Source organism: Mirounga angustirostris, unplaced genomic scaffold (genome assembly GCF_029215605.1).
Source record: "Mirounga angustirostris isolate CCGP_5_RB_7025 unplaced genomic scaffold, mMirAng1.0.hap1 SCAF_7, whole genome shotgun sequence".
NCBI lineage: Eukaryota > Metazoa > Chordata > Mammalia > Carnivora > Phocidae > Mirounga > Mirounga angustirostris.
The window spans coordinates 2611081-2633513 of record NW_026991715.1 but is presented as its reverse complement, the minus strand read 5'-3'; the positions used below and the strand labels follow the sequence as shown (position 1 = coordinate 2633513).

The 22433-nt window shown below is 43.9% G+C and overlaps 1 protein-coding gene across 2 annotated transcripts in view; it reads right to left on the bottom strand.

Annotated features, from left to right (window-relative positions):
- NLRP3 (NLR family pyrin domain containing 3) overlaps nt 1–20206 on the bottom strand; it is a 47580-nt gene extending 27374 nt beyond the window's left edge. The window contains exons 1-8 of one of the 2 annotated variants that reach the window (XM_064595692.1): nt 20053–20206; nt 19902–19963; nt 19407–19789; nt 16315–16413; nt 14063–15824; nt 11746–11919; nt 9413–9583; nt 7722–7892 (exon numbers count right to left, since the gene is read on the bottom strand). In XM_064595692.1, coding sequence (XP_064451762.1) covers nt 7722–7892; nt 9413–9583; nt 11746–11919; nt 14063–15824; nt 16315–16413; nt 19407–19689 — 2660 coding nt within the window. In that variant the 5' untranslated portion in view covers nt 19690–19789; nt 19902–19963; nt 20053–20206. Of the gene's footprint in view, nt 1–7721; nt 7893–9412; nt 9584–11745; nt 11920–14062; nt 15825–16314; nt 16414–19406; nt 19790–19901 lie in introns of both variants that reach the window. The other variant, XM_064595693.1, reaches the window with a different exon arrangement.
- Nucleotides 20207–22433: the final 2227 nt, after the last annotated feature.

Here is a 22433-nt window from a genome sequence, read left to right as displayed (position 1 = left end):
GAAGTAAGAAAATTATAAAAGAAAAAAATTTCACAGATAAAAGCAAACATTCAGTAAAGGTAGTAGACAAATCACTTATAAGTCAGTATGAAGGTTAAAATATGAGAGTAGTAAAATCAATTACTAAAAATGATATAAATATCAGTCAAGAGATACACAAACTAAAAAAAGAAATAAAGGGCGACTGGGTGGCTCAGTCGTTAAGCGTCTGCCTTTGGCTCCGGTCATGATCCCAGGGTCCTGGGATCGAGTCCCGCATCGGGCTCCCTGCTCCATGGGAAGCCTGCTTCTCCCTCTCCCACTCCCCCTGTTTGTGTTCCCTCTCTCTGTCAAATAAATAAATAAAATCTTTAAAAAAAGATTGTGTGGTTTCTGTTTGCTGGGTGTAAAATTCTATACTTATTATCAGTTTCAACTTTTCAGTTTTATTAAAATCTTTTAGGGGCACCTGGGTGGCTCAGTCGTTAAGCATCTGCCTTCGGCTCAGGTCATGACCCCAGGGTCCTGGGATCGAGCCCTGCATCGGGCTCCCTGCTCAGCGGAAAGCCTGCTTCTCCCTCTCCCACTCCCCCTGCTTGTGTTCCCTCTCTCGATGTGTCTCTCTCTGTCAAATAAATAAATAAAATCTTTTTTAAAAATTTAAAAAAATAAAAGAGATAAAATATGACATCATATACATACAACATGGAAGGGGAGTAAAAATTTAGTGCTTTTAGAATGTGTTCAAACTCAAGCAACCATCAACTTAATATAGGCTGCTATACACATAAGATGCTATATATGAACCTCATGGTAACTACAAATCAAAAACCTATAATAAATACACAAAAAAAATAAAAAGAAATTAATTGAAACATAACACTAAAGAATGCCATCAAACCACAAGGGAAGACAGCAAGAGGACAAGAAAGGAACTACAAAAACAACCAGAAAACAATTAACAAAATGGAAATAAATGCATGCTTATCAATAACTACTTTAAATGTAAATGGACTAAGTACTCCAATCAAAAGACATAGGTTGACTGAATGAATAAAAAAAAAAATAGACCCATCTACACATTGCCTGCAAGAAACTCACTACAGACCTAAAGACACATAGAGGCTAAAAGTGAAAGGATTGAAAAACATACCATGCAAATAGAAAAAGAAAAAAAAGCCAGGGTAGTAATACTTGTATCTGACAAAACAAACTTTAAAGCAAAGATTGTAACAAAAAAACAAAAGGCACTATATAATGATAAAGGGAACAATCCAACAAGAGGATAAAACAATTGTCAATTTCTATGCACCCAGTACAGGAATACCTAAAAAGGAAAGCAGTTATTAACAGACATAGAGGGAGAAAATGAGTGTGATTCAATAATACTAGGGGATTTTAACACTCCAATTACACCAATGAATAGATCATCCACACCTAAAATCAATGAGAAAACAGTGGCTTTGAACAACACATTGGACCAGACGGAGCTAACACATATATACAGAACATTCCGCCCAGAAACAGCAGAATACACATTCTTTTCAAGTGCATATAAAACATTCTCCACAAGACAAATCTCAATACATTTAAGAAGTTTGAAGTTATATCAAGCATCTTTTCTGACCACAACAGTATAAAACCAGAAATCAATTACAAGAAAAAACCTGGGAAGCACCAATACATGGAGTTTAAACAACATTCTCCTAAACAATGAATGGGTCAACCAAGAAATCAAAGAGGAAATTAAAAAAAAAAAAAAAAAGACGACGGACTCTGAAAAACAAACTGAGGGTTCTAGAGGGGAGTGGGGTGGGGGGATGGGTTAGCCTGGTGATGGGTATTAAAGAGGGCACGTTCTGCATGGAGCACTGGGTGTTTTGAACAAACAATGAATCATGGAACACTTCATCAAAAACTAATGATGTAATGTATGGGGATTAACATAACAATAAAAAATTAAAAAAAAAACATGGAGACAAATGGAAATGAAAACACATCAATCCGGGCGCCTGGGTGGCTCAGTCGGTTAAGCGACTGCCTTCGGCTCAGGTCATGATCCTGGAGTCCTGGGATCGAGTCCCGCATCAGGCTCCCTGCTCAGCGGGGAGTCTGCTTCTCCCTCTGACCCTCCCCCTCTCATGCTCTCTCTCTCTCATTCTCTCTCTCAAATAAATAAAATCTTAAAAAAAAAAAAAAAGAAAAGAAAACACACCAATCCAAAATCTTTGGGATGCAGCAAAAGCTGTTCTAAGAGAAAACTTTCCTTAAAGATTTTATTTATTTATTTGAGAGAGTGAGTGAGAGAGAGACAGAGAGAGAAGGAGCAAGGGGAGGGGCAGAAGGAGAGGGAGAAGCAGACTCCCCGCTGAGCAGGGAGCCAGACTTGTGGGGCTCGATCCCGGGACTCCAGGATCATGACCTGAGCCGAAGGCAGACACTTAACCGACTGAGCCACCCAGGCGCCCCTCTAAGAGAAAACTTAATAGCAATACAAGCCTACCTCAAGAAACAAGAAAAATCTCAAATAAACAACCTAATGTAACACCTGAAAGAGCAAGAAAAAGATGAACTAACAAAGCTAAAAGCTAGAAATAAGGAAATAATAAAGATTAGAGCATAAATAAATCAAACAGAAACTAAAGAAACAGTGGAAAAGATCAATGAAACCAGGAGCTGATTCTTTGAAACTATAAACAAAATTAATAAACCCTTAGCCAGGCTCATCAAGAGAGGAAGGAGACTCAGATAAATGAAATCAGAAATGAAGGAGAAAAAACAACGGACAACAGAGAAGTATAAATGAGTATAAGAGAATTTTATGAAAACTTATATGCCAACAAATTGGACAACCTATAAGAGATGGATAAATTCTTAGAAACTTAAGTGTCCAAAATTGAATCAGGAAGAAATAGAAAATTTGAACAGACCAATTAATGAAATTTTATCAGTATTCAAATAATTACCAACAAACAAAAGTCCAGGACCAGATAGCTTCACAGGTGAATTCCACCAAACACTTAAAGAAGAGTATTGCCTATTCCTCTCAAAATATTCCAAACAAAAGAAGAGGAAGGAAAACTTCCTAATTCATTCCCTGAGGTCAGCATTACTCTGATACCAAAACCAGACAAAGACACTACCAAAAAAAAGAGAGAGAGAGAGAGAGAACTACAGGGCCAATATCCCTGATGAACATAGATGAAAAAATTCTCAACAAAATATTCAACAATATAGTAAAAAATCATTCATTATGGTCAAGTAGGATTTATCCAGGGATACAAAAGTGCTTTGATATTTACAAACCAAGCAATGTGATACATCACATTAACAAGAGAAAGAACAAAAACTATATGGTCATCTCAATACATGCAGAAAAATCATTTGACAAAATACAACATAATTCATGATAAAAACTCCCAACAAAGTGGGTTTAGAGGGAATACACCTCAACATAATAAAGGCCATATGTGAAAAACACAGCTAACATCATATTCAATTGTGGAAAACAGAACTTTTCCTCTAAGACCAGGAATAAGACAAGAATGTCCACTCTCACCACTTTTATTCAAATTATTACTGGAAGTCCTAGCTGCAGCAATCAGACAAGGAAAAAAAAAAAGGAATCCGAATCCAAAGTTGTAAGGAAAAAGAAAAACTTTCATTATTTGCCAATCACATGATACTATATATAGAAAACCCTAAAGAATCCACCAATAATAAAAAAAAGAAAACCTATTAGAACTGATAAATGAATTCAGTAAAGTTGCAGGATACAAAATTAATATACAGAAATTGGTTGCATTTCTATACACTCATAATGAAGGAACAGAAAAAGAAATTGAGGAAAACTATCCTATTTAATATATCATATGATTTCACTTATATGTGGAATCTAAAAAACAGAACAAATCAAGAAATCAACAAAAAACAGAAACAGAATCATAAATATAGGAACAAACTGGTGGTTCCCAGAGGATGGGGGAGGTTGGGGGAGGGTGAGCAAAACAGGTGAAGGGGATAACTTCTGGTTATAAAAAAAAAATTAGTTATGGGGATGAAAAATACAGCATAGAGAATATAGTCAATAAAATTGTAATAACTTTGCATGGTGACTTTATTATGGTGAGCATAGCATCATGTATAGAATTGCCAAATCAGGGCGCCTGGGTGGCTCAGTTGGTTGAGCGACTGCCTTCGGCTCAGGTCATGATCCTGGAGTCCCGGGATCGAGTCCCACATTGGGCTCCCTGCTCAGCAGGGGGTCTGCTTCTCCCTCTGACCCTCCTCCCTCTCATGCTCTCTGTCTCTCATTCTCTCTCTCGCAAATAAATAAAAATCTTAAAAAAAAAAAAAGAATTGCCAAATCACTTTGTGGTACACCTAAAATTAATATAACATCGTGTGTTAACTCTACTTCAATTAAAAAACAAAACAAACAAACAAACAAACAAACGAAAACAGCAGTTGCTAGGGATTAGCAAAGGGAGGGATGAAGAGTCCAAGCACAGAGGATTTGGGGGCAGCGAAAGTACTTTCTGTAATACTATAGTAGTAGATACTCATATGATGTACATAACCAAGAGCGAATTCCAGTGTAAACTGTGCACTTTGCGTGATTATGGTATGTCATTCAGTCATCAACTGTAATGAATGTCTCACTCTGGTCAGTGATGTTGATAACGGGGGAGGCTCTGCATGTGTGGGGGCAGAGGGCATGTGGGACATCTCAGTACCTTCCTCCCAATCCTGCTGTGAATCTAAAACTGCTCTAAGGCATAGAAATCTGTTTTTAAAAAAAAGCTAATGAGCTATACTTGGGTTTAGACCTGTTTTCAGAGCCATCTCTATACACATTGTTTCTGAAGCTAAGGGGCATATAAGAGTTCCCAGGGAATGGGGCACCTGGGTGGCTCAGTTGGTTAAGAGTTCCCAGGGAATGTACCAACAACAGTAAAAAAGAAAACCAGTGGTGAAATCCCCAGACCACAGGAAGAGAAATCAATGTAGGACACTGAGAAGCAGAAGCTATAAAATTAGCAGGAAAGACTGAGCAATGCCCCAAAAATAAGAGAGAAGAGTTTCAGGAAGATGATGAGCAGGATTATAGGCAACAGACATCAGCTAAAATAGACTGGGAAGGATGTATAAGTCAGAACCAGGATCACTGGAGGGCCAACTGAGAGTCTATGCTCTGGGCCTCTTCACTTCTATTCTTTCCCTGGAGTATTTCTTTTTCCCTGGCTCCTTCATGGCTCACACTTTGACTTCAGTTAGTACCTGATCCCATGTCGCTCAAGAGGCGCTTGCTGAACACTTGGGCAAGAAAGCAGGCCTCACTGCCAACTCCAGTTTTTATTATACCACCTACAGGTATTGTATATGGTTTGTCTATTACCCAATGTCTGCTGCCCCCGTAAGAGTGTTTGTGAAAACTGACTCTTGGTCTGTCTTACTCACCACAACTGTCAACACCTACAAGTGAGCCCCGAGGAGGCCCAGAAATAAAGGGGCCAAAAGATGTCCGTGGAACAAACCAGGAGTAGAAGCCAAACTGCTGAGATAGAGTAATAAGGAGAGGATATGGAGGCATGGAAGATGGGGTTTTTCAAGGAAAGAGATACGGTGATATGTGAGGATGGGTTGATGGGACAGGGAGAAGGATGTTGTGAACATGTGTAGGTTGTAATGATGAATTAATGGATTATTCCTCATTAAAGGCCCTTCCTGCTGTATTTTGTCTTGGTGCTCATCTGGTTGGTATTTATATCAGTAATGTGAATGAAGACATTTACAGTTTGCTTGTTGTAGGTAGAGGTAACAATGACAGAATCACAATCCAAAAATGCCCAAACAGTCCGTCAGAAGAAAGATAAGATGAAATTTAGCAGAGCTGAATGTGAGGCCCACACAGGTCGGAGAGAGCAGGATGTAGAAGCCCCCTAGAAAGCCCACCAGCAACACATCATGAGTCAGTATTTCCCTGGAGTTAAGGCAGTAGGCAGGGGGTCGCACTGGGCTGTGTCTGCATTGGTTCCCCTGCCTTCTATCCAGGTGTCCTTGGGCAAAGGTCTTAAGCTCTCTTGGCTTCATTTTGGAGACACAGATATCTACTTGGCATAATTTTTATGAGGTCAGCTGAGGTCATCCATGTAAAGATCATGGAAAAGCCATGATACATGTGTAAGCACATAATTATCAGTAGATATTTTTGTGTCATAATGAGAAATACGTTTAGTCTTTGTCCCCAGTTCCTGGCACAGAGTTTCTAAAACCCTTGGAATGTCCTAAGTGGAGCAGTCTCTTTTGTTATTCAAAGGAGCCCCTTCTGATCACACCTGAGTTTATAGTAATGAGGTGACTGAAGGTGGCTCCCATAGATGGCCTTAGGATGGGGCTGGTCACCAGAATGATCAAGTGATTGGCAAAGTGGAAATTTCAGCCCATCCACCAACCTTGAGGAAGGAGAAAGGAGGAAGGCTGGAGATCAAACTCTATAAAGTCTCTTGAACAAGGAGATTTGGAGACCTTCTGGGTTGGTGAATGCATCCATATGCTGGGAGTTTGAAATGCCCCAACTACATGGGGACAGAAGCTCCTGTGCTCCAGATCCTTCTAGACCTCACCCTATATGACTCTTTATCTGGCTGCTTATTTGTATTTTTTATAATATCTTTTATAATAAATGTAAATGTAAGTTGCGTTTCCCTGATTTCTGTGAGCTGTTCGGGCAAGTTTTCAAACCTGAGGAGAGGATTCTGGAAACCCGCAGTTCATAGCTGAGTCAGAAAGAAGCACAAGTAACTTGTGCCCATTGCTTGCATTGGTATCTGACATTGCCAGTGTGGGGAGGGTGCAGGACTAGGCCCTTAACCTGGGGGTCTATTCTACCTCTGAGTTTATAGTGTCAAAACTGAATTGACTTGTAAGACACCCAGTTGGGGTCCACAGAGATTTGGCTGTTAATGTTAGAAAACACGCCAGAATTTCACACTATTATTTGCTGCAAAATTCCAATATGAACTTGTGATCTGATGTGATGGCCAGAAACATAAGGAAGTCAGAGCCCCCTGCCCCCCCGTGACAGTTACAGTCCACCGTACATCTTTAGGAGTATCAGGTTCAGGTCTGGACAATGTACTTCAAACAGGAACATGAACAGAACAGCCCTTCCCTAGGACAGCATGACTATGTAGGTGAAGACGTGAAGCTACATCCTTCTTGAGAATTTAGAGATGTCGAGGCAAGAGACGAGAAGGTCTGGAGTGTGAGTGTTGTCTCTGGGGAATTGAGATCAACACCTTTCAGCAGAGCCCTGGGGAGCAGAACAAGGACCAACACGCAGAAACCAAAGAAGGTGCTGCGTAGAAATAAGAACTCTCTCCTAATGCAGTGGCCACATTGTGCAGCAATGGCTGGTGCGCTCGGAATGTCCACACGTGAAACCAGTGACTATGCATGTGAGTGTCTGAGAAGCAAGTGTTTCCCTCAGTGGGGGATTGAGCTGAACAGTCCCTAGGGTTTCTTTCAACTCTAAGAATCTCTAATTCTGTAGTCATAAATACCTTGCTAGTAGAAGGTAGTATCTCCTGCTTCCAAGCACTTCATATACTGTCTCCTCCAATCTCTACCCTCAAGTCTGTCTGATCAACCTATTTTAGAGCAGCCCGCATCCATGTTTCCCAAGCAACACATCCCTGAAGAGAAGGTGCTTTTCTACTGAGACACCAACAAAGACTTACCCCAGTTTCTGCAGCTTACATTGTGGATGCTTTGCTTTTTCACATAAAATTCCAACTCCTGCGTCTCCCAGGGCATTTTCCCCCAAGTAGAGTCTGGTCAGGGACTGGCTGGTGCTCAGGACGGATGCAAGGTCCTCACAACATGCTGAGGTGAGACAGCAACCGACCAACCTTCCACAGAGACGGCACAATGTCATACACTTTCTCGCCTCACCGTCTGTGAGTCACGGAAGCACCTGCTCTGATGCTGCCCCCCGTCCAGTCCACTCACGGGAAAAGTGTCCAACCCGTACATTAACTGTTCATTTCCTTTTGCTTGGTGTTATAGCAGGTAAACACCTTCCAAGCCCACGCCAATACTCCATCTTTTCAGCTCCCTACACCTGTTTTTATTGTGGTAAGATATACATAACATAACATGTACCACTGTAATACTTTTTAAGTATACAATTCAGTAGCATTTAAGTACCTTCTCATTGTTGTGTAGCTGTGACCACCATCCACTGCCAGAAGTTTTTCATCTTTCCAAACTGAAACTCGGTACCCACTGGACACTAACTCCCCACTCCTCCCTCCCCCAGCCCCTGGGACCCACTATTCTATTTCTTGTCTCTATGAATTTGACTATTTTAGGTCATTCCTGTAAGTGGAATCATACATATCTGCCCTTTTGCGTATGGCTTATTGTAATTAGTATAACGTCTTCAAGATTCATCCATGTTGCAGCATGTGTCCGAATTCCCCCGAAGGCTGTATGCATGTACATTCCACATTCCCCCAACCCCAACCCCAGCCCCCTACCACATTTTTAATCCATTCATTCATCCATGGGTATTTGAGTTGTTTCTACTTTCTGGCTATTGTGAATAATGCTGCTGTGGACACAGGTGTACAAATACATGTTTGGATACCTCATTGCACTGTTTTTTATATATACCCAGAAGCGAAATTGCTGGTTCATACAGTAATTCTACATTCACTTTTTTGAGGAACTGACGTACTGTTTTCCGCACCAGTTATACCATTTTACATTCCCACCAGCAATTATGATGGTTCCGATTTCTCCTCACCCACCCTTGTGTTTTGTTGTTTTGTTTTTTTATAATAACCATCCTAATGGGTGTGAATTGGTCCTACCATTTTCAAGTGTTTCCTCTTTTTTTAATTTTATTATGTTATGCTAGTCACCATACATTACATCATTAGTTTTTGATGTAGTGATCCACGATCCATTGTTTTCATATAACACCCAGTGCTCCATGCAGTACATGCCCTCCTTAATACCCATCACCGGGCTAACCAATCCCACCATGTTTTCTCTTATTCAAAATTCAAGTCTCCCAGAAGCATTTAGTGAAGGGCTGCATAAAATATCAAGTGTCTGCATCGTGTTAGCACCTCTTTTCCTGTTTGGTGTGGAGACCAAGAGTTTGTCATAAAGTCCCAAAACCGTTCTGGAGCAATGCATTTCACTGGTTGTATTTTCTCAGCTAGACTGTAAACACCTTAAAAGTGATCATGATTAATTTGATTAAGTTCCTTTCTAAGGCTTAGTTTGTGGCTCTTCCCACAACAAACAGTAACTCATTGAATTATTGATGAACACCCGGAAATCTTCTGAGCAGTGAAGGCCATCATGGATCATTGAAGCCCCAGCTCATTCTTTGAGAAGGAAAATAGCTCAGACTCACCAAAGCTTCTTCAGATTGCAGAATAGATGTCTCAGCCCCACACAAAGAAGTCTAATTCCAAAGTCTCCCAGGGTGTTGTGGCTCAGGTCCAATTCCACCAGCTTCTGGTTGCTGCTCAGGACCGAGGAGATGTTGAAGCAGCACTGATAGGAAAGGCAACACTGCCGCAACCTTCATGCCAAGTACAGAAGCAGAAAGCGTCAGAACACAGGCTGCTTCTGTCACTGCCTTCTGGTTTATGCTTGTTTTCAGCACCAAACGGGGGCATTTGTGGTCTCATGTTACAAAGGGAAAACTTTAAGGAAAGTTAGGTGAAAGTGTGATCTTATCAGAACTCCTATATGCAGCTCAAGACATTGTGAAGTTACCTCCCAGGCTCACGAGCTACAGCCTGAGACCACAACTGCTGAGTGCATCAGTGAACCCCCTCCATAAATAATGGTCAGCTCTCCGGTGTATACTGCATGTCCCTGTTTTATAAAGGAACACGGTGGTGAACCTGTGTGTTCCACCTCTGTATCACATGTTCCTCACTGTGAAAATCCTCAGGTGGACACTGTTCTCTCTGGGGCTTTACCCATCTACTTATCTTTGTCAATCTTGTCCCCATCCTTCTGTTTAGTGATTAAATCCCAGCCCTCCACCTACACTGAAATAGCAGGAAGCTTTAATTCTTGATTTGATTTACAACCACACACACACACACACACACACACACACACCATTATCACCATCACCACCACCAACAACAACTAGTAGATGTCCCTGTCAGAGGAACAAGAACAACATTCTCCTTTCCAGTTGAATAGTTCATCGTCCTGGCGCCTGTTAAAAAATCTTCCTTTCTACCCCTATCTTCACACCGACTAGAGGTAAATGCATGACTAAACCTCTGTTTACCTGCAAAATATCTCATCATCACCCATGTCTCCCTGTTTGTGTCTCACTCTCTGGAATCACACAGGGGCACCTACCAGGGTGGTGGGGAGACTGGCATGGGATGGAGACAGAGAGGCAGGTGAAGAGCCAAAACCAGCCAGAGCCTTGAAGGCAAGAAGAGGATTTGTAATTTATCAAAAGAACAAAGAGAAAACATTTAAGCCAGGGAATGGCATAATCAAAGTAGAATTTTCTAAATAACCCTCTGACTTCTGTATGGGAAATAAATTTATAAGTGGTAAAAGTGGACGTGGTGAGACCAAACAGTCAGTATTCATTCAGTATGTATTTTTAAGCATTAATGTGTGCTAGGACACTTGTCCAGACATTGTAGAGACAGTGGAAAGATGAACACAAATCCTGCCCCATGAAGCTGATGGTCTTGAGGGCCATTGCAATATCCTGGCAAACAGTCATGGTTGCTGGGCCTGAGCTACTGGTTTGTACAGGAGATAACTGACAAGGTTGGTGTTGCAGTGGGTATGGTGATCAAGAAAGGGATGTATGAAAATACCCTGGAGTGATGGGCTTTAGCGCTGGCTGTGTAGCTCATCACAAATGCAGATGTGTGATGGAAGAGGGTTTGTGGGTTGGCCCAGAACCCGTATCTCCAACTGGGGAATGTGAGTCTGATTCACAGTGTGAGCCCAGAGCAAGCACTCTTTATTAAGAAAGCTGAAAGAGATTCCCTGTGACATTTCAAACTATACAAAATGTTTTGATGGGGTCCAGCCCAAGTAGCCATTGTATCTGATGAAACTCTCCAATTCTCATCTATGATGATGGCCAGTGAGGAAAGGGAAGATATTGAAGGTCATGCACTTTTTGTCATTAACACCAACAAATGGCTTACTTTCAGTTCCCCTTCATTCTTCCCCATTTGAAACTTCCCAAACAACTGGCCTCCAATCCATTCTACCTTCCCACTTGTTATGGGCTGAACTGTGTCCACCCCTCCAAAAAAATCATATGTTGAAGTCTTAATCCCTAGAATTTCAGAATTGTGACGATATTTGGAGATCAGCTTTTAAAGAGTTAAATGAGGACAGGCCCCAATCCAACCCAACTGGTGTCCTTGAGGAGATCAGACATGAACACAGAGACCATGTGAAGATACAGGGAGAAGACCACCATCTGGAAGCCAATAAGAGAGGCCTCAGGAGAAACCAACCCTGCTGACACCTTCGTCTTGGACTTCCAGCCTCCAGGACTATGAGAATATGAATTTCTGTTGTTTAAGCGTCTTGGTCTCTGGTTCTTTGTTATAGCAGCCCTAGAAAACTAATAAACCACTGATCTGGACCCTGAGGTCTTCCTCCAGTCCTCCATGTCACTCACAGATACAAACACACACACACACACACACACACGCACGCACGCACACAGGTTCTTACCACAGTCTCCGAATATTACAGCCAGGATGCTGGAGCATTTCACATAACACCTTTATCCCTGGGTCCCCCAGAGCATTGTCACTGAGGTTCAGTTCAGTGAGGTTCAGTGAGTTAGTGCTCAGGACCGAGAAGAGACTCTGCCAAAGGCTGACGGTGACATGACAATTCACCAACCTAGAAATTGTAGAGAAGGAAGAAAGAAAGAAAGAAAAGAAAATCAGGAATGGCTGGCACCAGTTCAGACAAAGACCTCCCAAGGGTTAAGAACTGACTCAGAACCAAAGATTGCCTACTGAGGAATAACAAAGGTCGAGGGCAGGGGGGAGGCCTGGTAAGATTGTCCTGCACACCTTATTATGGAAACAGCATGAATCTGACTGGCTGTCTTTGCACACCCTCCAGCGCCTCCCTCAGATGTCTTTCCCCTCCCCCTGTCGTCAGTAAGGGGGGACTGTCATGGGCGCTGTCATGCCTCCCTCAGATGTCTTTCCCCTCCCCCTGTCATCAGTCGCTGTCATGCCCATGGCCTTAGACACTCTGCTAAGTGATCCAGAGACCACATTGTGAGATCCAGATCTCACATTGGCTGCATAATAGCATCAGCAATGCTCTCAAAAATCCTGAGGCCAGGCCACACCATAGGACTAAAGTCAGAATCTCTGAGGCGGGACCAAGTATATCGATAGTTTTAAGACTTCCACATGGTTCCAACGTGCGGCTCTTGTTAAAATGCAGATTCTGACTGTGTGTCTAGGATTGGGCCTGCCATTCTGCACTTCGAACAAGCATGGGGTGGATGCCCATGCTGCTGGTCTTCAGAAGGTTCTGGAACACACAAAGCAAGCTCCTGCCCTCAGAAGAAGGTAACTGTCATCTAATGAGGTGGGCGTCAGGCTTTTCATCAGGAGTTTTAGTCCAAGTCTATACAAGCCTTCTTCACAGCTGTGTGATCTTGGTCAGGTTTCTTCTCGGCATAGTTTTTAGGGCCCTAAGGAGCAGGTGTGCCTCCTTCCCTCTTTCTCTCACCCTCTCCAGCTATTCTGAACTTCATCATAGGGATGTACCTGCTTCCCCAGCCTCTGCCCTCTGAACCCACTGTTCCCTCGGTTCAAGCTGCCCCTTGACCACACTCAGGTTTCTCATGCTCCATCTCTTAGAGTCCAGCTGGTCAAGGGCTCCCCACCATGTGCTTCTGGCACATTCTATAGGTGTTCTTGCCATAGCCCATCCCTCTCTACTGTCTGTCCTTGTTTCCCAGCTGTCCCCACAACTGAACCTTAAGTTGCTATGAGCAGGGCCTGGGTCTTAGCCACCACTGAAGCCCCAGAGGGTGCTCCTTGATGACCAAATGATAAATAAAAAGGTCATCCTGCTAGTGGTGCCTACGGTGAGAGAGGGAGCTGAAAATTCATTATTCCTGGTGGAAGGACCAGTCCCCTTTCTCCTTTATTTTGTCCCGTATCAAGTGCTTTCTCTGCACGTTAAACCCAAGCGTTTACAGAGCATCCACCCTCCCACCGTAGCTGTGGTAGTTCCCAAGCAGGGACTTCAGAGGCCAGGTAACTGAACTGCTTTGCTGTCCTAACACAGCAACTGTCTTCCAATCTCCTGCAACACTGGTGAAGAGACCCCAAAGAGGGTGCTGTTGGTGACTTCCTGGTTATAAACATAATGCAGGAGCTTAAAAGCACCCTCTCCTTCCCAGCCCTATTTCTCTCACTTTCCCCTCATTCTATCTGTTCCAATGAAGCCACATCCCTCAGCATAGTCTCCTACGTACACTGTTCCTCAGACATCAGACCCTACTGCCAAAATCCCTTTACCTTCTCCTGCACTCACCCACATCCAACTAGTCCTTCAAGGCAGGCTCCCAACCTCACTCCTCTGAGAAACCTCCCCCCAGCACCCAGCACTAAAGGCCTTCTGTCCTCTGTGTTCCTGAGACAGTCACTGGGGTTGTTTTGCTCCTTGAACCCCAAGTAGATTGCAAGCAATTTGAGTTTACAACATTTCTGTTCAACTCTCTACCCCACATAATACCTTGCACTGACTTGGCATCCACCAAACATTTGCTTATTTTCTTCATTGGCTTTTTTCTCATCCATTTGTCCACCTCCCTTTCCTCTATTAGTCAATCTCTGCCACTAAAGGAGTCTGGTAGAAATGGATGATGGTGGCATTATTATGGAGCTGTGGCAACCACATTTTAAAGACAGTTGAGAAGCAGGCAGAGAAAGCAAGTGCCCAGAGAAAGGTGGCTAGAAAGTGGAGGGCAACACTACCATTCCATTATCTGCCCGAAACCAAATTGTCTTACTGGTGAGTATAGGCAGCATGAGGATCTAGGAGGACACAGTGATCCACCTCAGAGTGCCCTTCCTCTTCCTCATCCTCATCCTCCTCTTCCTTCGGGGAGTTGTGAAGCAGCCTCAGTGAAAGTGATTCCACACTGTGACAGTTCTCAATACAAAAGGAAGAAACCACATGATCCATTCTGGTAGAGAGACTGATCTCAATTTTGGGGAAATGGCCCATGGCCTTTTGCACAAAGTCCTCCTCTTGCATCTCATACAAACAGTAGAACAACTCCAGCTGGCTGGGCTGGATCTGCAGATTTTTGACCTCGGCTTTCTCTTTAATCCATTTCAGCAGCTCCAGCCTGATTTGCTGCGAGATCTTGCAACTCAGTTTCTTCTCCAAGTAGGAGGTTCTCTCCTGGTTTACAAGGCCAAAGAGGAAACGGACAACAAAAATCAGATACCCCTTTTCAAATTTGCCGTAGTTTTCAAGAAGGACGGTCACATCTCGGTTGGGAAGCTTAGAACTACTCCATGGCAGGTTCCTCATCCCTCCCTGTTCCTCCTCTTCCAGCAGGTAGTACATGGCAGCAAAGAACTCCTGGAAAGTCATGTGGATGAAGCTGTAGAATTTCTCACAGTCCACTTCCTTTTGGAATAGGTTCATCCTCAAGAAAGCAGACACATCGGCCCTCTGAAGGCCATGATTCCTAAGGTCACACTCCTCAAACAGGATTTTCTGGTTCCAGATTCCATCTGCAGCCAATGAGCAGAGACCCCGGATGTTGGCAGAGACTTGGTGCTTCTGGTTCTCTCCGCGGGATTGCAACAAACTGGAGAGGAAGAAGACATACACTGCAGTGGTGGTCTTAGATGTCTGGGCAAGACTCTTGCCGCTGTCCATCTGCTGCTTCAACCCAGTACACACAATCCAGCAGACCAAGGGGATAAAGCACATCGTAAAAAGGATCTCATTCTCCTGAATCAGCCTGAAGGCCTCTGTGGCTTGTTGCTCATCAGAGAAATACTTGAAGAAATATTCCTTTCTTTTGGCCTCTGAGAAACCCAGGATCTCCACATGACGGGGACGGTCCAGCAAATGCTGCAGTTTCTCCAGGGCCACGGGTCTTGTGGTGATGAGTAAAGAGGCCTCAGGAAGTAGCCTCTTTCTGATGAGGCTGCTCAGGAGAATGTCTCCTCGCTCCACCTTCTGCCAGTTTGTGCAGAGAGCCTCCGTGTGCTCATCAAAGGCGCCCTGCAGCTCATCGAAGCCATCCATGAGGAAGAGAATCCTGGAGGGCTTGCTCACAATCTTGTATATGGGTGGGTTTGGGTCAGGGCAGCAGCTGACGATCAGGTCCCCCAGGCTCCTCCGTGTCCCAAGGCTCACCTCCCGACAGTGGATATAAAACAAATAGTCAAACTTGTCCCGGTAAATCTTCTCTGATGCCCAGTCCAACATGATCTTCCTGGCCAGTATGGTTTTCCCAATGCCTGCTGCTCCCTGGAATACCACTGTGTGAACAGGCTCCGAGTGTTGGTCGTCAGGCTCAAACAGCAATTCCATACTCAGGGAACTCATGGGGCTGTCCAGCGTCTTGGCTGAAGTCCTGCCAATGGCCAGGAGCTCATGCTCCCTCTCCTGCTGGCTCTGGTGTTCCTTGACAAGACGCAGCCTCGTGTAGCGTTTATTGAGGTTCACGCTCTCACCCAGACGGGCATTCCTGTCTTTAATACACTGGAATCTGCTCCTCACGTGTTTTTTGTACTTCTTACAGTAATCTGGAGCAAAGACAGAAAAGTAAACTTTGGGAGAAGTCCAAGCACACACGAGCTATCGACAAGGGTCTATAGTCCACAGGGAGTGATGACCAGAGAGCTAAGCAAAGGGAGGTGCAGATTCTCTTCACTGCGTGGATATGGACAGTCCCAGAAAATCTAGAATGTCAGAATCTTCCTATACACAGTTGAACAGAAAAATAGCAAAGTGCCAGAGGCACTGTGACCTGCCTGAAAATCCTGTATATTCAATCGTATTCCTTTAGGTAGTCTGTAGCCCATACCTTTTAGAACCTGAGACCCTCAATCACCTTCCCTTGGTTCTGTGACTACAAGGAGCCATGGGGACTCTGGTCTGTTCCTTTAGCCATAGTGGATTTCCTGAAGTGGGCCTTTGCCCCCCAAGGTGGAGGAACATATAGAATGATCAAGCTTCCCAGGCTCCAAACCTGGGTTTCCAAACCCAACAGGAAGCACTACCCCCATTGCTTACCTTTCTTTTTTTTACAAATAGAGATTCTGGACAGATACCCTAATAAACCCATCCACTCCTCTTCAAGGCTTTCTTCCCGGTATACCACATGTGCATTATCTGGCAGGGTGGGGGGGAGAAGGAAAAGGAAATATAAAGTTAAAAACCAGGACTCCTGACTAAGGTAATGTAATTGAGACCCAGTACTCAACACCTGGCACAGCTCAAAGTCACCTATCTCAGACATCTCCCAAACATGCCCCCATGCCAGAGCTGTGGATGACAGGTGTACAGTTGAACATCCAGTTTGTGGCATGTGTGCACTCCTAATTTCAAAGTACTGTATGTCACTGTCACTCACACAGCTAGCATTGTGTCCCCACTGTATCCAGTCTCAGGATCTCTCCCAGGCCCAGAAATCAATCGGCGAACACATGAGACAGGCAAGGCTTCTCTTATCCTTGTTTGTCTTTGGCAGACTCCCCCTGGTGCCCTGGTTTTGAGGCCATCCCCACACTAAATGTCTAAATACCCCCAGATGGCTATGGGCCAGCAGGATTCTCCTCCCCTGCCCCCAAATGCCTGAAATTAATTGTACCCACATTCTGGGTTTTCATGATTGAAATCACCAAGCTGGTTTGTCGAATTCAGTGGTTCACAATCCCCAGCTGACTTGAGATTCACCTAGGAAGCTTTAAAAAAGCTCCACCCCCAGTGATTATTTTTCAATTCATCTGAGGTGGGGACCAGCACCATTATATTTTGAAAGCTCCAACATGCATCTACAGTTGAGAATTACAGATCTAAAGAGTCACTAAATTACACATCCCAATGAAGAGGCACTTCAGTTAGGTACAACAGAGCAAGTGCTAAGCACTAGGGGAAACATTTAGCAGATGAACCCAAGAGCAACATAAAGGATTCCTGGTAGGTGTCTACTCATTCTGAATGCAAATGCTATTGGTAACCCAATCACAAAACAAAATCTAAACGTTGACTCAAACCAAAACCGTGACTTAATTCTTATCTAACACCCTACAACCTGGTCCTCCCCGGCAAAGAACAAACAAACCTCAAACCCTAGGTATAATTCTTCCACCTCACAGCCCAGGTACAGAAGCCAAGATAGCACAGCGGTTAAGAGCCAGACTCCAGCCAAAGACACACCCAGCACTGAATCCAGGCCTTGGCTCTGTGACTGAAACAGAGCTACGGGCAACCAGAACCTCTTTCAGGCTCACTTCACATTGTTGGTCAATCTCCAGAACTATCTTTTATTTGCAAAACTGAAACTCCATGGCCGTTAAACAACAATTCCACAGTCCGCACGGCCTGAAGCCCTTGGCAACCACTTCCTGTCTCTATAAATTTATCTACTCTAGTACCTCTTACAAACGGAATCATACTGCCTTTGTCTTTTTGTGACTGGCATATTTCATTTAGTAATGAAATTGAAAGTTCATCTGAAAGTGCCTGGCTGGGCAGTCGGCAGAGCATGCAATTCTTGATCTAGAGGTTGCAAGTTCAAGCCCTACATTGGGGTGTACAGCCTACAAAAAAAAAAAAAAGCCAGCCTCATGGAGATTTTATGAGGAATGACCAAAATCCATAAAAACTGCTTAGTAAACTACTTCTGTAACTGTGATTATTACACTTTAATTTGGTTAGTGAGTACGTAAGTACTGACACAATTATAATTGTGTTATTATATGTAATTTGTTTATAACCTCCCACTGCTGTGCACCCCTGTCTCATGCCCCCATGTCACGTTTCTCTCCCTCATTTCACCCATATTGCTGCCCCACTCACCATGCTTCTCCTGATCTGCTGATTCATTTTTATACCTCATTTCCACCAGCTCAACATCATCATCCTGTGATTTTCTAGATTCCTCTGAGCCCTTGCTTGTGCTCTTCCCTTGACCAGAACACCAAGCCAGGAAGCAAAAAACTTCACCCCCAACATGTCCACAGTTCCTAGGGGTAGACAAGCCCTGACTTGCATTTTTAAAGAAGCTAGAAAAAAGCAAACTTCTTTCCTCCAACTTCTTATAGCGCTATCATGAGAGGAAGAAAGAGGATAGAGCCAAGGTGATAGAAGGAATTATTAAAAAACAAACATACTAATTTCATTGAATCAAAGGATACCATCAACAGAGTGGAACGGCAATCCATGGAATGGGAGAAAATATTTGCAGATCATATATCTGATAAAGTGTTAGTATCCAGGACATATAAAGAACCCTTACAAGTCAACAACAACAAAACAAACAACCCAATTAAAATATGAGGAAAAAGTTGAATAGACATTTCTCCAAAGATAAACAAATGGTGAACAAGCACATGAAAAATCATTCAGTATCAGTAGTCAGTAGGGAAAGGCAAATCAAAACCACAATGAGATATCATCTCACACCCATTAGAATACTATCAAAACAAAAAAAAATAAACATTGGTGGGGATGATGAAAAAATAGAGCCCTTGTACACTGTTGATGGGAGTGCAAAATGGGGCAGCTACTATGGAAAACATTATGGTGGTTCCTCAAAGAATGAAACCTAGCATTACTATATAATACAATAATTCCACTTCTGAACATATACCCAAAAGAACTGAAAGCAGGGCCTCAAAGAGGTTTGTACCCTCATGTTCCTAGCAGCATTATTCACAATAAGCTAGAAGCAATCTGAATATCCACTGATGGATGAATAGATGAACAAAATGTGGTATACACATACCATGACATATCATTCTACCTTAAAAAGGAATGACATCATGTCACATGTGACAACATGGAAGAGGCTCGAGGACTTTATACTACATAAAGTAAGCCAGACACAAACAGACAAATACTTTATGATGCAGTTTATAAGAAGTACCAAGAGTAGTCAAAGTCGTAGAGACAGAAGGTGGTGGTTCCAGGGGCGGAGGGGAAGGGGAACAAGGAATTGGTGTTTGGTGGGTACAGAGTTTTGCAAGATGTAGAAAAGTTGTGGAGACTGATTGCACAACATGGATGTGCCTAACACTGCTTAGAAATGGCTTAAATTGTAATTTTATGTTATATGTATTTTATCACAATTTTGTAAAAAATGCTGTCTTCCTTCCACTCACCCCATTCTGGTTCATCCCTCTTAGCTTTCTCATAAAGGTCTCTCCTGTTGATTGCAGCAAAAATCCACACTGCCATGGCCCATGCCTTCTCCTCACCGTTGAAGTCAATCATCAGAGTGGCCAGATCCATGTGGTCGGCTTTCTCTGTCTGACTCCGAGGGAGTGGGCTGCACCCCTTCTGAGAAGGATAGTCTTGTAAGTGCATCTTGAACTTCTTAAAGTCTGCATCCTCCAGATCCTCCAGGTAACGGGCCAGCTTGCAACGGACACTTGCCATGCTCATCTGTGTCTTTTCTCAGGGTCCTTGGGTATAGGTCCACGCCAGGAAGCTGGACGGTGAAAACAGCACACAGGCAAGGAGAGTCTTCTTAAAAGTCTGCCCTCTTTAGAGAGAATTAAACCATGAAAAACCCAGAATACAAAGGAAAAATATATATATAACCAGATTGTAATGAGCTACCATCTTTAGTTTTGAAAAGTGACCCAAATACCCACCAGAAAGATTTCCTGTTGGCTTGACTCAGGGGTGTGTCCTGAGCCATGGAAGAACGGTGTCCCTATGGAGAGAAACTAGTTAAACCCACAAACGCAATCACGTCAACAGTACTATATGCCCAACCCACTTCACAATGCTACCTCAACATACCACGGGGAGAACTTTGTTCTCACTGATTCCTGGGCAATGGCCTAGGACAAACTCTTCTTCAGCTTCTGTTTCTTTATCTATAAAATGACAGAATGGAAAATATGGCTTTTCAGTTCCTTCCATTTGAAAGGCTCTGGTTCCCTGTTTCTGTTTTGACCCAGGAAATGAGTAAGTATGACGTTAACAGAGTAACACACGGCTAGACGGAGAAAGGAGAAGACAGATGCGTGCGGAGAAGGAGATGGTCTCCGACTGCACTTCCATCCATCTATTGATCGATAGAAACAAATGAGATGACACTCAGGGTGCATAGAGGGAACGATAAACACATGACATCTCCTTGAGGTCTCCCCTTGCAACATTCACAATCATAGTCATTATTAGAACTCACGGTTACTGAGAGTCTCTCATGCACATTTGCCTAGACCCATTTTATGGAAGAGGAACTGAGTCTTAGGAGAAACTAAGTGACTTGCCCAGGGTTTCACAGAAAAAAAAGGGGGGGGGGCTCAAAGCCAGGATATAGATCAGGGTTACTGATTTCTGAACTCATGTCCCTAAATACTACTTTCAAAGCATGAAAAGGTGTGTGACTCTTTCTTCCACCACTTAACTAGGTTTCTTAGTCGGACACCAACAAAAAAGATCAAAGACAATAAAATAGGTGGTTAAAAGACAAAAAACACATTCCCAGCATTTACTACGCAAAGCCTCTGTTTTCCTATGTAGAATTAGGGTTCCACAAAGAGCAGAGGTCAGCTGCTGTGTCTTTCTCTCTTCCACGTCTCCCAGATTTTGGATTGATGAACATGTTGGCTTTGTTTGGGATCGATCCCCTCACATGACTGAATCTGGGGAAGCACATCCACCCAAAGCCATAAATGATGCTAATAGGAGGGAGAGGGCCTGTGGAGCTGTGGAACAGTGCACGTTGGCATATAGAGTGACTGCCGCTGAGTGTGCACGACTGAAGCCTGCTCGCCTCTCCTTGTACCTTCATCTTGACTCACTCCTGGCTCCACGCACCCACCAAATTCATTCCTCATGCACTTGACAGGGAGGTGGGCCATGTCCAGATAGATCCATCAGTTTTACAGACCTTCCCAGGTCCCCCTCCATCAGTCCTTCCATCCACACCAGGACTCTACCTCTCCTCTGTCCCTAAGCCTAGGGCACTCTATCCGGACCTTTACCTCCTGTGTCCCTTGGTGTCCAGGGCAATTCTTTCCTCATACACATCACCTCCATCCACTCCCTGGGGGGGATGCTTGGCAAATCCGCTGCAGTTGTGGGTGTAAGTTATGGTTGCTGTTCCTGTCCCTGCACTCACACACTTGCATACATGCACAGAGCCCAATAATGAGAAACATATAAGGACTTCCAGAATTGTTGTTAAAGGGCAGACTTGGAAGCTGGCAGAAGAAATCCCTAGTGCCTTAACCAAGACAACTCTGGCCCTCAACATCCCCTCCTCACTTCTCCCCAGACCCTTTCAGCCACGCAGCTCCACAGAGCTGGACTCACCCAGACGCCAGCCTCAGAAACAGCCCGAGAGGAAACTTGATGCATTTATAGTGGTCACAGCCCAGCAGGGGCAGGAAGGATGTGGGCTCAGCATGGAGTAAACGAGCTTGCATCACAGGCAAAGTCAGAGACTAACAGTTACTCATATCACTGGATTTTCCAAACCAAATGAATAGTGTTCTTATCTCTGGTTGTAGCCAGAGATGTCTGCACTGTCCTCAGTGGCCATTGGGGTGGGGATGTTCCCTCTGGGTCTCACAGCAGCCATGGGAGGGTTGTGATGGCAGAGAGCACAGTGGGATGGAGGATCCCACCAGGGCTGGCAGGTAGAGGATCAAGAGCACGACCAGCCATCAAGCCATCACCCGGAGGCAGTCCGCAGGCAGCAGGCTCTCCGCATCACCTGTCACTGCCTGCAACCACTTTATTGAAGTGAGAATATGCTTGTGAAAACATCACCTCCACCAGACCACATTTATCTCTCCCCAAAGTTTCCTCCCACCCCTTTATTACTGTTGTTGTTATTTTATCATTATTCTTTTGTTTGTATGGTAAGAACACTTAATACAAAATCTACCCTTTAGTAAATATTTAGTGCACAACACAGAATGGTCAGTTATGGGCTCTGTGCCCCACAGCAGATCTCCAGGACTTGGTCATCCTGCATCACAGAAACTTGGTGCCCCTGACTGATACTTCCCCAGTCCTCCCCTCCGCAGCCCCTGGCCACTGCCATTCCACTCTCTGTTTCTATGGTTTTGACTAATTCTGATTCCACATGAGTGGTGTCATATAGCATTTGTCTTTCTCTGTCTCACTATGTCACCTTGCATAATACTCTCAAGGTCCACCCAGGC